This window comes from Plasmodium reichenowi, chromosome 10, assembly GCF_001601855.1.
Source record: "Plasmodium reichenowi strain SY57 chromosome 10, whole genome shotgun sequence".
NCBI lineage: Eukaryota > Apicomplexa > Aconoidasida > Haemosporida > Plasmodiidae > Plasmodium > Plasmodium reichenowi.
Window position 1 is genome coordinate 926,857 of NC_033655.1, and position 12,897 is coordinate 939,753.

Consider the following 12,897-nt stretch of genomic DNA (forward strand, 5'->3'; position numbering starts at 1 on the left):
ACAAATATACATAATCATCATAACTTAAGTTGTGATCAATTCAATATAAAAAAAAAAAAACAGACATATAAAGATGTACTTTTAAAAAATATGAAAATGAAAGTGAACCAAACTTGTAAAAATATTGTAAAGGTAGATGAAAATTATTCAAATCAAATAAACCAAATACAATGTATTAAAAAAGTTCCTGAAAAAATTCGAGGAAATCTTAAACATTCATACAGCACATTCGAATTTTTAAAAAATTGTGACAAGCAAAATGAAACAAATAATAATCATAGTAGTATAGATAATGTTGATCATCAAATGAACAACACAAATTGTTTAACCACAAACGAAATATTATCAAGCAAAAATAAAAAAAAAGGTCTTTTTAATAAGCAAAAGTTTTTCATTAAAAATATGTATCTCAATCAAAATGTATTACAATCACAATTAAGGAATCAACAGGAAGATGAAAAGTATCCATATGACGATAAAGATGAAAAGTATCCATATGACGATAAAGATGAAAAGTATCCATATGACGATAAAGATGAAAAGTATCCATATGACGATAAAGATGAAAAGTATCCATATGAAGATAAAGATGAAAAGTATCCATATGAAGATAAAGATGAAAAGTATCCATATGAAGATAAAGATGAAAAGTATCCATATGACGATAAAGATGAAAAGTATCCATATGAAGATAAAGATGAAAAGTATCCATATGAAGATAAAGATGAAAAGTATCCATATGACGATAAAGATAAAAAGTATCGATATGATGATAAGGAAGACCAAAGGGCTCTCCTGACAAATAAAATAAAACAAACAAATAATCAAATAACGCCTCATATAAAAAATATAAAGAAAAATAAAAGAAAAAAAGCCAGTGATATTACTAATATGAACAAAGAGGATTCCAATTTGAATGAAAATATAAATAATACTTCTTATCATAATTCGTTTAATATAGACGATTCAGATATTATTTTGAATGAAAACAATTTTGTTTTTAATAATATTGATAAGAGTATTGAAGATATAAAAAACATTTCCTTACAATACAAAAAAAAGGCATTCCTTTTCTACTTATAAGAAAACATATATATCTAAGGTAAGTTGTGTTATCTTTCTTATGTATACTTCAGAAGCATGTTATTTTTTTCCATCAAAATGTTTCAAATACTTTTTTAAAACGTGAAAAAAGTTTATTACATCATATAAAATATAAAACATTCATAAATAAATAAAAAAATAAATAAAAAATAAATAAATAAATATATATATATATATATATATATATATATATATATATATATATGTTTGATATATACATTTTATTATATATATAATTTCGAGTAAATAAAAAAATTTATTGGTAACAATATAACATTAGATTAAAAGGATATAAATAAATAAAAGAAAAAAAAAAAAAAAAAAAATGTTTTCATTAAAACTAGAGAAAAAAATTGTATCTACATATAATAATGTATTATTTATTGTTGTTCTTATTATATATGACATATATTAAATATAAAATATTAAATTAGTTCATTTGTCAAAAAAAGTTAGAATTCATACAAAAATATTTTTGGCTATAATAATCTAAAACAAAAATGTACTTTTTGCCCTTATACAATTATGATATTAAATAAAATATGGACATGAATATAAACACACCTACACACACAACGTAAATGTATTGCATGTATAATATATATATAAATATATATATATATATATATATATATTTTTTTTTTTTTTTTTTTTTTTTTTTCCCTTTTGTATATTCCATTTATTCTTCATCCTTTTAATCTTCCACTTCTCCGTTTATCGATTCATTAGAATTATTAATATTCAAATTATTTTCTTCCAACAGTTCATTTTTTCTAACCTTGGATGATAGTGGCTCTTCAGATTTGTTTCCCTTCTTACTATATACCAATTCATTACTATTACTATACAAATCATTATTAATATAGTTCCTATCTCTCACGTTTTTATTCAAAGATGCTTTTTTTGCATAAAAAAATTCTATGAATACCTTTTCATCTTCTATTACATTATCATTATTATCATCATCATCATCACCATTATGATTGTTTTCGTCACTACCTTTAACTTGCTTCTTATCTTTCCATTGTTTATATATGTCCCTCAAAACTTCACTATTATTCATTTTTACAGTATTATTAACTTTGCCTTTAGTTCTACTATTACTACTATTCCTATTCGTTTTACTATTCGTAGTACTACTTTTATTATTTGTACCATCCATTATTATAATAACAAATTTAGATACATATTCCCATGAAGCTTGAATTAATTTTTCTCTACATTCAATATCTTTACATATAAAACAAAATGTATCAATATATTTTCCAATAAAAATTATAAATTCCTCAATCTTTTCAAATACTTCAGGTGGTAATATTTTTGTCATAGACTTATTCATATTTTCATCCTTCTCATATGAATTCGTAGTTGTTACATCACTTGTTGTTTTTCCTCCTCTTCTTCCTCCTTCCATTTTCTTATAATCCATATCTCTTCTTGTACTTGTTCTTGTACTTGTTCGAGTACCCGTTCGTGTTCTTCTTCCTCTTCCAGATAATAATACATCTTCTTGTTGTTCGTGTTCAAGAACCACCTGTGATTGATTTTCTTCTTCATTCACTTGATTCCCATTTTCTACAGATAATAATATTACCTTCTTTATTAATTTCAATAATTTTTTATATTTCTTAATACATTTCTTTACCAACTTCTTTATACAATGCTGTTGCTGTTCATAATCCATATGATTTATATTCAAATTTTTTATTTTATCCATTATTTCATTCTCATCAACTATCTTTCTTCTTTTTCTTTTTCTCTTATTTTTTTTCTCTTTTAATTTATTTTTTTTTTTCTTCTTATCCTTTTTACTACTACGTTTTTTACGTTCCAAATTATCTCCATCTTCATATTTATATTCATCATTTGCACCAACACTTGTTGTATCTAACATTTCATTATCTTTAATATATTTATTACTACTATTATAATACCTACTGTTTCTTCTTCTTTTCCTTTTTCCAGTTTCTTTTTCTTTGTCATCTTCTCCACTTTCTTCATCATCATCCTCTTCGTTTTCGTCGTCATCTTCATCATCATCCTCTTCGTTTTCGTCGTCTTCTTCTTCCTCTTCCTCTTCCTCTTCGTCATATTCATCTCCTTTACTTCTTATACTTTTATCTTCAGTAGATGAGGAAGAATCAGATGATTCAATACACACGATGGTTTCATTCTTTGCATTTTTCAATATTGTCGATTTAGCTTTTCTTTTTTCAATTACAGGAAACCTTAAAGGTAATTTTTGTAAGTTGGGATCTATTTCATCATCGTCATAATCATCGTCATCATCAACATCATCATTATATTCATTATCATTAAACTTTGTTCCTCCTTCATCATCTTCTTCTTTCTCATTATCATCATAATTATAATAATCATATTCATTATTCAATTTATTATTTCCACGCTTCCTTTTTGATTCTTTATCACCTTTGGATACATCAACATTCGCATGTTTTTTTTTCTTACTTTTTTTAGAATTATAATAATGTGGATTATGATGATGTTTATTGTTTTCATTATCTTCTTGTGTTTCCAAAAAAGCATCTTCTCCTTCTACTTCTTCATTTAGCTCATCTACAAAATTTCCGCTTACTGTTTCTCCAACAACGTTGCTTGATGAGACACCTGATGCTGTTCCTCTTTTTATATAACCTCTTCTTTTCCTTATAGCACTAGCACTATTCTTGTCTACTAACAAATGAGTAAATTTCATGCGTTCACCACTCCTTCTGCTATAATGATTACCTTTTCTATTACTACTAAGTCTACTTGTCGTATTGCTGTTATTGTTGTTGTTTCCTTTATCTACCTTGATCAAGGCACCGCTTTTTAGATGACCCTTGCTTGACGATTCGTTATATTCAACATCATCCCCATCAACATCAGCATCTACATCGGCATCTACATCCACATCCACATCTGCATCTACATCCTTATTATTATTATTATTATTATCATTATCATTATTATCATCATTATCATTATTATTATTATTACTGTTAGTATTATATTTTCGCTTTTCCTTTTTTACACTACCGTCCATTGTAACACCTTCCACATTAGCATTATTTTTATTTTTCATTCTACGACGCTTTCGACCTCCACTTTGTTCATTCCCTTTATTATTATACACCTGCTCTATCATTCTTAATATTCTCACACATCTCATTTTAATCTTGTCACATTTTATATTTTTCATATGATTCAGATTCAAATGCACATCTGCACATATTTCATTAAATGATCCAAAACCATATACATATATTCCTCTAATTAAATTTTCATCATCTGTTCTTGTCCATGATTTTACATCTTTTGATGTCAAATCTCTTATATGTTTAAATATTGAATCAGGAAGTTTCAATTTTAAATAATCTTTTGAAGAATCAATCATTACATCTACAGGTATATTATTATTATTATTATTATCATTATTATTTTCGACTACCTCATTATTCTTAACATTTCCATCTTCAGTTTTTTCGTCCGTTTGGGCTTTTTCATTATTCTTTCCATTCTCGTCGTCTTCTCCTGTAACTTCATCACATTTTTTTAGTGGCAACTTAAAACTATACTCATTGTCATTATTTTGTTCTTTAATGAAATTATGTAAAGCTTCAAATAATTTTAGTCGTTGGCATAAATCTAAAGCATTTGCTCTATTTGTTCCTATAAAAAAAGTGTATGCATCTATCTTCTTCCCTTTATCTAGCCCTTTTGCTTTATTATTTCCGCCATCACTTTCGTCATTCGAATTTTCATTATTTTTCATATTTAATTGGTCATCATCATTTTGGTTGAGCAAAAGCTCATCCTCTACACTGTCATCCTTATTATTTTGATGATCATCATCATTTTTATGATCATCATCATTTCGATGATCGTCCTCATTTTTATTGTTACTTTCATTTTTATTGTTACCATCATTTTTATTATTATCATCATTTTTATTATCATCATCTTTGGAAGCCTTGTCTCGAGTTCTCATACCATGACTCACAACACTACTACTGTTACTATTCAATGTACTTCCACGCCTTCTTTTGCTCACCACCGTTCCGATAGTTCCTCCTTCTTCATCCTCCTTTCCAATGTTATCCTTAATCAAAGCATCATCCTTTTCTCCCTCTTCCTCAACTTTCTTTTTATTATCATCTTGCTTATTCGAATCGTCGCAAGATATCGTTGTTATATTATTACTTCCGGTAGTAGATGCATTATTATCTTCTTCATCCTTTGTATTTAAAGAGGCATCTGGGTTTTCTTCTTCTATTCCTTTCTTCAATTTATTGCCATCTTTTGAATTCACATCAGCCACATCATTATTGGAACCTTTCGTTTTACTATCATCATTATTTACAACACCATCTACTACTATATCCTTTTTTTCCTTTTTATTATCATCAACTTGCTCATTTTTAGATACTCTCTCAACTATTTCGTTACATGTCTCAACTATTATATTCAACTCAGTCAATATTACGTTCTTGTCCACTTTGGTCAATTTTGCGTCCTCTTGAATGTCATCCAAACGCAAACTTGGATTTCCAAATTTTAATAAGGATCTATATAATCTAAACTTATCCTTTTCAGTTATATGCGTTGAGGTTCTTCTCTGTCGCTTCTTTTTTAAATGCTTACTATTCTTATCATTATATTTGATTGTAAATTCGTCACTATCCTCATCTTCATTATTATTTCCATGAGCATTGTTATTATGATGAGAGGAACTGGTATTATTATTATAATAATGTCCATGATCCATATATAATACACTTCGCATATCTTTTGCTCTCGTTTTTCTTGGACCATGTACTAATAACTCCTCCTCTTTCATTCTTTTCAATTTTAATCTTTCTTCTAGGGGAATGGTTTTATCCCAAAAATCTTTATCATTCTCTTCTTCATCTACCTCGTCTGCTTTCGTTGAATCGTTATATATATTACTCTTCAAATTTGCTGGAGGCTCATATTTAAACTCTGTTATGTTATTATAAGAACTTAACAAATCATCTGCTATACCTCCACTTCCTCCTGTAGCACCATTCGTACCAACCAAATTGGTATTTCCAAATAAACTATTTCCACTATTAAAAAAATTACTCGAACCTTGTAACGCATTCAATTCAGAATTCAAACTTAATTCTTTATTTGCATTATTTGCATTTTCATTAATTTCTGCTTCTTCCAAAATTTTATCCAAATCAACATCTACCCCTTTTATCGCATTTTTGTCCTCATCCAATTTTTGAGGTGAATATTTAGAACTGTTCTTCTCCCATAATTTCTGAGCACCAAACTTTAATATTTTAGATAATTCCTCTCTTGTAAAACCATTCGATGAACCACCAGTTTCCCCACCTACATAATTTACATTGTCATTTTGTTTCTTGTTTAAACCTTGAACAACCAACGTATCTAACACCATTTTTACCTTTGCTCTTTCTAAAATAGTCTGTTCAATCGAATCTTTTGTTACTAAACGATATATTTGAACTGTCTTCGTTTGACCAATACGATGTGCTCTTGCTCCTGCTTGTAAATCATTTTGAGGATTCCAATCGGAATCATAGATAATAACAGTATCAGCAGATGTCAAATTAATACCTAAACCACCAGCTTTCGTTGATAATAAGAAAACAAAATCATCTGAATTCTTACTATTAAAATGGTTCATTGCCTTTTTCCTCATTTCTTTGGTCATCGTACCATCCAAGCGTTGATGTTTAAATCCTCTTAAAGTTAAATACTCACTTAAAATATTTAACATTTTTACCATTTGTGAAAAAATTAATACACGATTTCCTCTTTCCTTTAATCTAATTAATAACTTTTCCAATAAACAAATTTTTCCACTCGAATATACTAAACGCTCTTTATATTCATCCTTATCTAATGGTTCAGCACATAAAAATGGATGATTACATACCTTCTTTAATTCCATACATATATTCTGTAAGGAATTTTTTGCACCTCCTGAAGCTTTCGCTAGTTGTTCGTAATTTTTGGTTAAAATGTTCTTATAATATTCAATTTGTATAGGGGATAATTCAACTCTTAATATACGTTCTACTTTATTTGGAAGCGATTTTTCCACATCTTTCTTTACTCTTCTTAATATGACCTCATGTAATTCATGTTGTAATTGTATTAATTGTTTTTGTTTCGCTTCACCAATCAAACTTGTATTTTCGATTTCATTATATTTCTTTTGAAACGTTTCATAGTAAGTGTACTGTTGTGGATTTAAGAAATGTAACAAGGTCCATAATTCTTCTAAGTTATTGTGTAAAGGAGTACCACTTAATAATAATTTAGATTCTGCCATGAATTGTTTTAATTCAATAAATCTTTTTGATTGTCTATTTTTTAATTGATGGGCTTCATCAACTACCATTAATTGCCATGGCATTTTTTTCAATAACTCTACATCACTAACACTATTTAATATAGATGGTGTAGTGATACATACATCAAATTTGTAACGATATCCTTTATTGGGGACATATACTTTTTTTAATTCATGAGTTCTAATCAATTCTCTACTCACAGCATTTCCATGATAACATACTACATTTGCTTGAGGTAACCAACTTTTAAACTCATTTAACCAATTATCAACAGTTGACTGTGGTACTATAACTAAATATGGACCAATCAATTTTTCTTTATATAACATATGACCAACTACTGCAATGGTCTGCACTGTTTTACCTAAACCCATTTCATCAGCTAAAAGTACACTCAAATTTCTTTTCATTCTACTTACAATCCAATTTAAACCTGTTAATTGATAAGCTCTCAACTTTTTTTCATTTAAATAAAATGGAGTTTCATGATAAGGATCAAACTTAGTAACACTTAATGGTCCTCTATTCCATACACTTGCCATAGCTTTCATACCATATATTTTACTTTCCCTATCAAAATATTCTTCAATTAATTTCCCAAATCCATGATCAATTAATGTCTGTTTCGTTTCTTCAGTACATTGATCATAGGCACAACTAGTCCATTTTACTAAAAACACTTGCTCATTTGTAATATCACTAATTTTGTGCATAACTATTCTCTCTGCTTGAATAGCATCCATTTCGATCTGCTTTTTAATCTCAGAATATATCTTTTCCTGTTCTATTTCATCAGCTGTCATAAACTTTCTTTTTTGAAATGATTGCCTAATCTTTTTAATATAATTGTCTACTTTCTTTATACCATGGAAATTTTTCAAATAATCGTAAGTACAAAAAAAGTTATGAATATGAGATTTGTCTATCCATTTTATTAAAAATTCTACTTCATTGATATCTTCAATATCTTCTTCTTCGCAAAATTCATCAACTGCATTTGCCTCATCGTTATCTGTATTATTATTATTCGTTTGTTTGTTAGAATCTACATTTGTCACTTCATTCTTCTTATTATTATTATCAGCTAAATTTTCATTATTTACATTTTCATTATTTATGGTTTCATTTTTTATGGTTTCATTATTTATGGTTTCATTATTTATGGTTTCATTTTTTATCGTTTCATTTTTTATGGTTTCATTTTTTATAGTTTCATCTTTCACAACATCTTCATTATTCTCATCATTATTATTATCCTTTTCAATATTTGCACCATCGTCACATGCACCACTTTTTTCCTTATCATTACTATCTGTGTTTTTCTTCTCATTTTCCTTCAACTTATTCTTCTTATTTATATACAAATATGGATTATTACATATACTATTTATCTTATCATAATCCAATATCTTTCTATGATGTAATACTCGATCAATTCCTCCCATGCTCTGCTTTTCTTGTCGCAATAAAAATTTCTCTTCATCAACTCTCTTATCCTCCTCATCGGTCTCAAAATAATTATCTTCCATTTGAGCATAATTATGTACCTTCCTCCTCTGTCTTAAATTAGTTCGGCCTCCTTCAATTGTTCCAATGTTTGGAGATACAAATATGTCATATTTTTCATTCTTTCGAACCTTCTCATTATATTTATCTTCGGCAGTTTCATAATAATAAGATGATTTTCTTGTACTACTTTTGGTGGTTGTGGATTTTTTCACATACGTATTCACGTACAAATCATTATCATCATTATTTCCATCATTTACTAAATCACCATTATTATCCATAATAAAGTCATCACCTATTTTTCCTGAAACACCTTTTTTTAATTTTTCTTCTCCACCTTGTAAACCATTTATTGTTGCTGTTGCATTTTTTGATTTTTTCTTCTTCTGAGATGCAGACTTTTTACCTTTGCTAGTTGTTGATAACGTTTGTTGCTGTTGTTTAGCTCCTAACGAACCTTTTCTTGAATATTTCATATTATTTTTATCATCCATATTATTATACATCATTCCATATAAATTCTCATTATTATTCATATATTGGTGATCATTCATATAATTATTATTACTCAAACCCATATTCCCTGGAAGAAACTTTGAATTATTCAATAATCTCATATTCATGTCATTCATACATGAACGACCATTTAAATAACCCATGTTATTAAAATTGTTCATATTCATAAGGTTACTTAAATTATTATTACCTGCACCACCAACATTACCACTCATAAGTGCTTCATTATAATTTTTTAGGTTTTCCATACTTTTGTATGCATTATATCTATTCAGTCCTACTCCAATACTATTCATATTCATATTATTATTGTTATCATTATTATTATATGCATTTAATAAATTAAAATTGTTCATATTATTATATAACATACTACTACTACTATTATTATTATTATTATTATTATCACCCATATTATTAAACATGGACATACTTGAAAAATTATTATTATTATTATTATTATTATTTAAGTGACTATTCATTAAATTTCTATTAAGCATATTAAAAGAACTCATATTATTATTATTATTATTATTATTATTAAACATATCCATATTCATTGGATATTTTAAATTAAAATTCGGATATAAATTATACGGATTAGATGTTGTTCCACCAATATTATTATTTGATAAATTATTCATAATATTATCATTTTTTGATACATTGGCTGAACTGTCTTTCATCATCTCAATATTTCCTTTATTCATTCCATATTTATTATTATTTTCGTCCAGGTCATTATTTTTATATGTTTTGAATATCATGGACTCAGCATTATTCCCTATTATCCCTTTTGTATTAAAACTTTCTCCTCTTTTTTTTCTCAACTTGGAATCTCCAATATTATTATTATTATTATTATTATTATTATCAGTATTCATCATGTTTGAAGTACCATTTTTTTCATTATCTCCACTACCTTCCTCTTTCCCCTTTTTGTCTTTATTATTTAAGTTATCATTTAAAGCTGATGAGTTATCATATACCTGATAATCATTAACGTTATTATTATAACCCATTTTATTATATACATTCATATATCTCATATTATTATCTATTATACTATTTGTTTTTTCAAAAGAAGTACTATTTCTATATGATGCAATATTACATACACTGCTTATACCCTTAACATTCATACTAGGGTTAGAAATAAAACTACCCACACCTTTACTATTATTATTATTATTATTAAAAACACTATTAGAATTTATATTATTCGAATTTATTGAGTTACTATTATTATTACCACTAACATTATTCATATTGTTAATATTTCTATTATTTAAGTTGATAGTACTTTGTAAGGATTTCATTGGTTGATGTGATGTATTATTATCTAAACTTCCTCCTCCAGTTTTGTTCAATAAACTCATCGTTTTGTTATTATTTTCGGCACCCATATTATTATTAAAATTATTATTTAATGATGTATTGTTCATCATATTATTTGTATTGGAATTTAATCCCATTACTGAGGATGCACCATAATATGAACTATTATTATTACTATTATTATTATTGTTACTATTATTATTGTTACTATTATTATTATTATTATTACTATTATTATTATTATTACTATTATTACTATTAATATTATTATTATTATTATTATTCATATATGGATAAAAATTTCCTGCCATATTAAACGAATTGGAATTATTTCGCATTAACATATCATTCCTTTGATAATTCATATTATTATTCATATAACCATTTTGCTTCATATTATTTCCTTTCATATCATTATTATTATTATTATTATTCTGCAATGCAGATTTGATATTAGTCATATGCATGTTTGTCTGATTCATATCTTGATGAGGATAATTATTATTATTTAATGAATTATACCTATTCATAGAATTATTCATCAAGTGATTCATCGACATATTATTCATGTTATAAGAAGATAATAAAGATTTTTGATATGAATTATGTAAACCACCTCCACAATTTTTATTCATTCCCATTTGTGGTCTCATAGACATATTTTGATCATTATTCAATAAACTGTTTGTTATACTAATAGAAGCATTATCATTATTTATATTACAATTATAATTCTTATCTTTTGATATATTCATATTATTTGCATTATTTAAATAGGTTGAAGAACAGGTACTGTTCTTATTATTATTTACCTGACCCATAAAATTGGATGTCAGGTTCTTTTTCATTATTGAATTCTCTGATTCATTATTTTTGTTATCAGTAGTAAAATGAGGCACCGCCTCTCTCATATTAGAATTATTATTCATTGTAAAATAAATTATTGTTAATATTTATGTACTTCTCATTTGTTGTTGTATTTTAGGCATACCCTTTTCAAAAATCCTCCTTATCTAATTTCGTCTTTATTATATTTTATATTACTTTTATTTAATATATTAATATAATTAGCTTATATTAAAAAAAATTATATAAAATATTTTCTGTAGAAATTATTATTATTATTATTATATAACTTTTATTTTTATATTATTCAAAATATATAATCATTGTTATCAGTACTATTGGAACATATTTATTAATTCTTATATATATAAATATATTATATAAATCAGCAATATGATGATAAATATATATAAATGAAAAAAAAAAAAATAATAAATAAATAAATAAATAAATAATATATTCTGTCCAACTTACTCCATATATATACAATTACTTCAACGCTTTTACCACTAAATAAATAAATATATATATATATATATATAAATATTTTATATTCTGTTTATAAAATGTTGCACTTTTTTTTTCTGATAATATTTATTATGATCTTAATAAACTTGAACATAAAAAAGCAGCTTGTTCACTTTTTTTTTTTTTTTTTTTAAATATATACACTTATAATACTATTTTTAACTTGTGTCTTGTACAAAAAAAATATATATATATATATATATATATATATTTTTTTTTATTAATGTTTTAAATTATCATTTAGATAAATTCCTTTTGTCGTTTAAAATATTCATATCAATATTTTATTCCAAATGCTATAAAACACAAAAATAAAAAAAATAAATAATATATATATATATATATTTATATATTTATTTATATGCAAAATAATTTTATTATATACGTAAATATTTTCATATATATATTATATTTATTCCTTTTGATGCATTAAATACGTATAGAATATATCCATATAATTATATATAATATAAATAAAGTGTACTTAATTTTATATATATCATACTAGGCAAGATAAATCAATAAGTATATACATGTATAATATAATACACACTATATAATATACACCACGTTTTTTTTTTTAATTTTATTCTATAAATACATAAAATATTAAAACAAAAAATAAGATAATATATATATATATAATATGCTTTTATATTTTATATTTTAACTTTTTTTTTTTTTTTTTTTTTTTTTTTTTTTT

General features: G+C 25.4%; 2 protein-coding genes across 2 annotated transcripts in view; one reads left to right on the forward strand and one right to left on the reverse strand.

Moving 5' to 3' along the window:
- The window catches only part of PRSY57_1023200 (hypothetical protein), a gene marked incomplete at both ends in the record, with an annotated part of 2,447 nt that extends 1,364 nt beyond the window's left edge, over positions 1-1,083 (forward strand). The window contains one exon of the mRNA XM_012907821.2: positions 1-1,083. This exon is cut by the window's left edge and continues 952 nt beyond it. Coding sequence (XP_012763275.2) covers positions 1-1,083 — 1,083 coding nt within the window.
- A 715-nt stretch (positions 1,084-1,798) lies between these two features.
- On the reverse strand, positions 1,799-11,749 carry PRSY57_1023300 (SNF2 helicase, putative; the record flags this gene model as incomplete). Its single annotated transcript, XM_012907822.2, has 1 exon — positions 1,799-11,749. The coding sequence occupies one exon, from the start codon at positions 11,747-11,749 to the stop codon at positions 1,799-1,801; it is 9,951 nt and encodes a 3,316-aa protein (XP_012763276.2).
- Between the last annotated feature and the right edge of the window lie 1,148 nt (positions 11,750-12,897).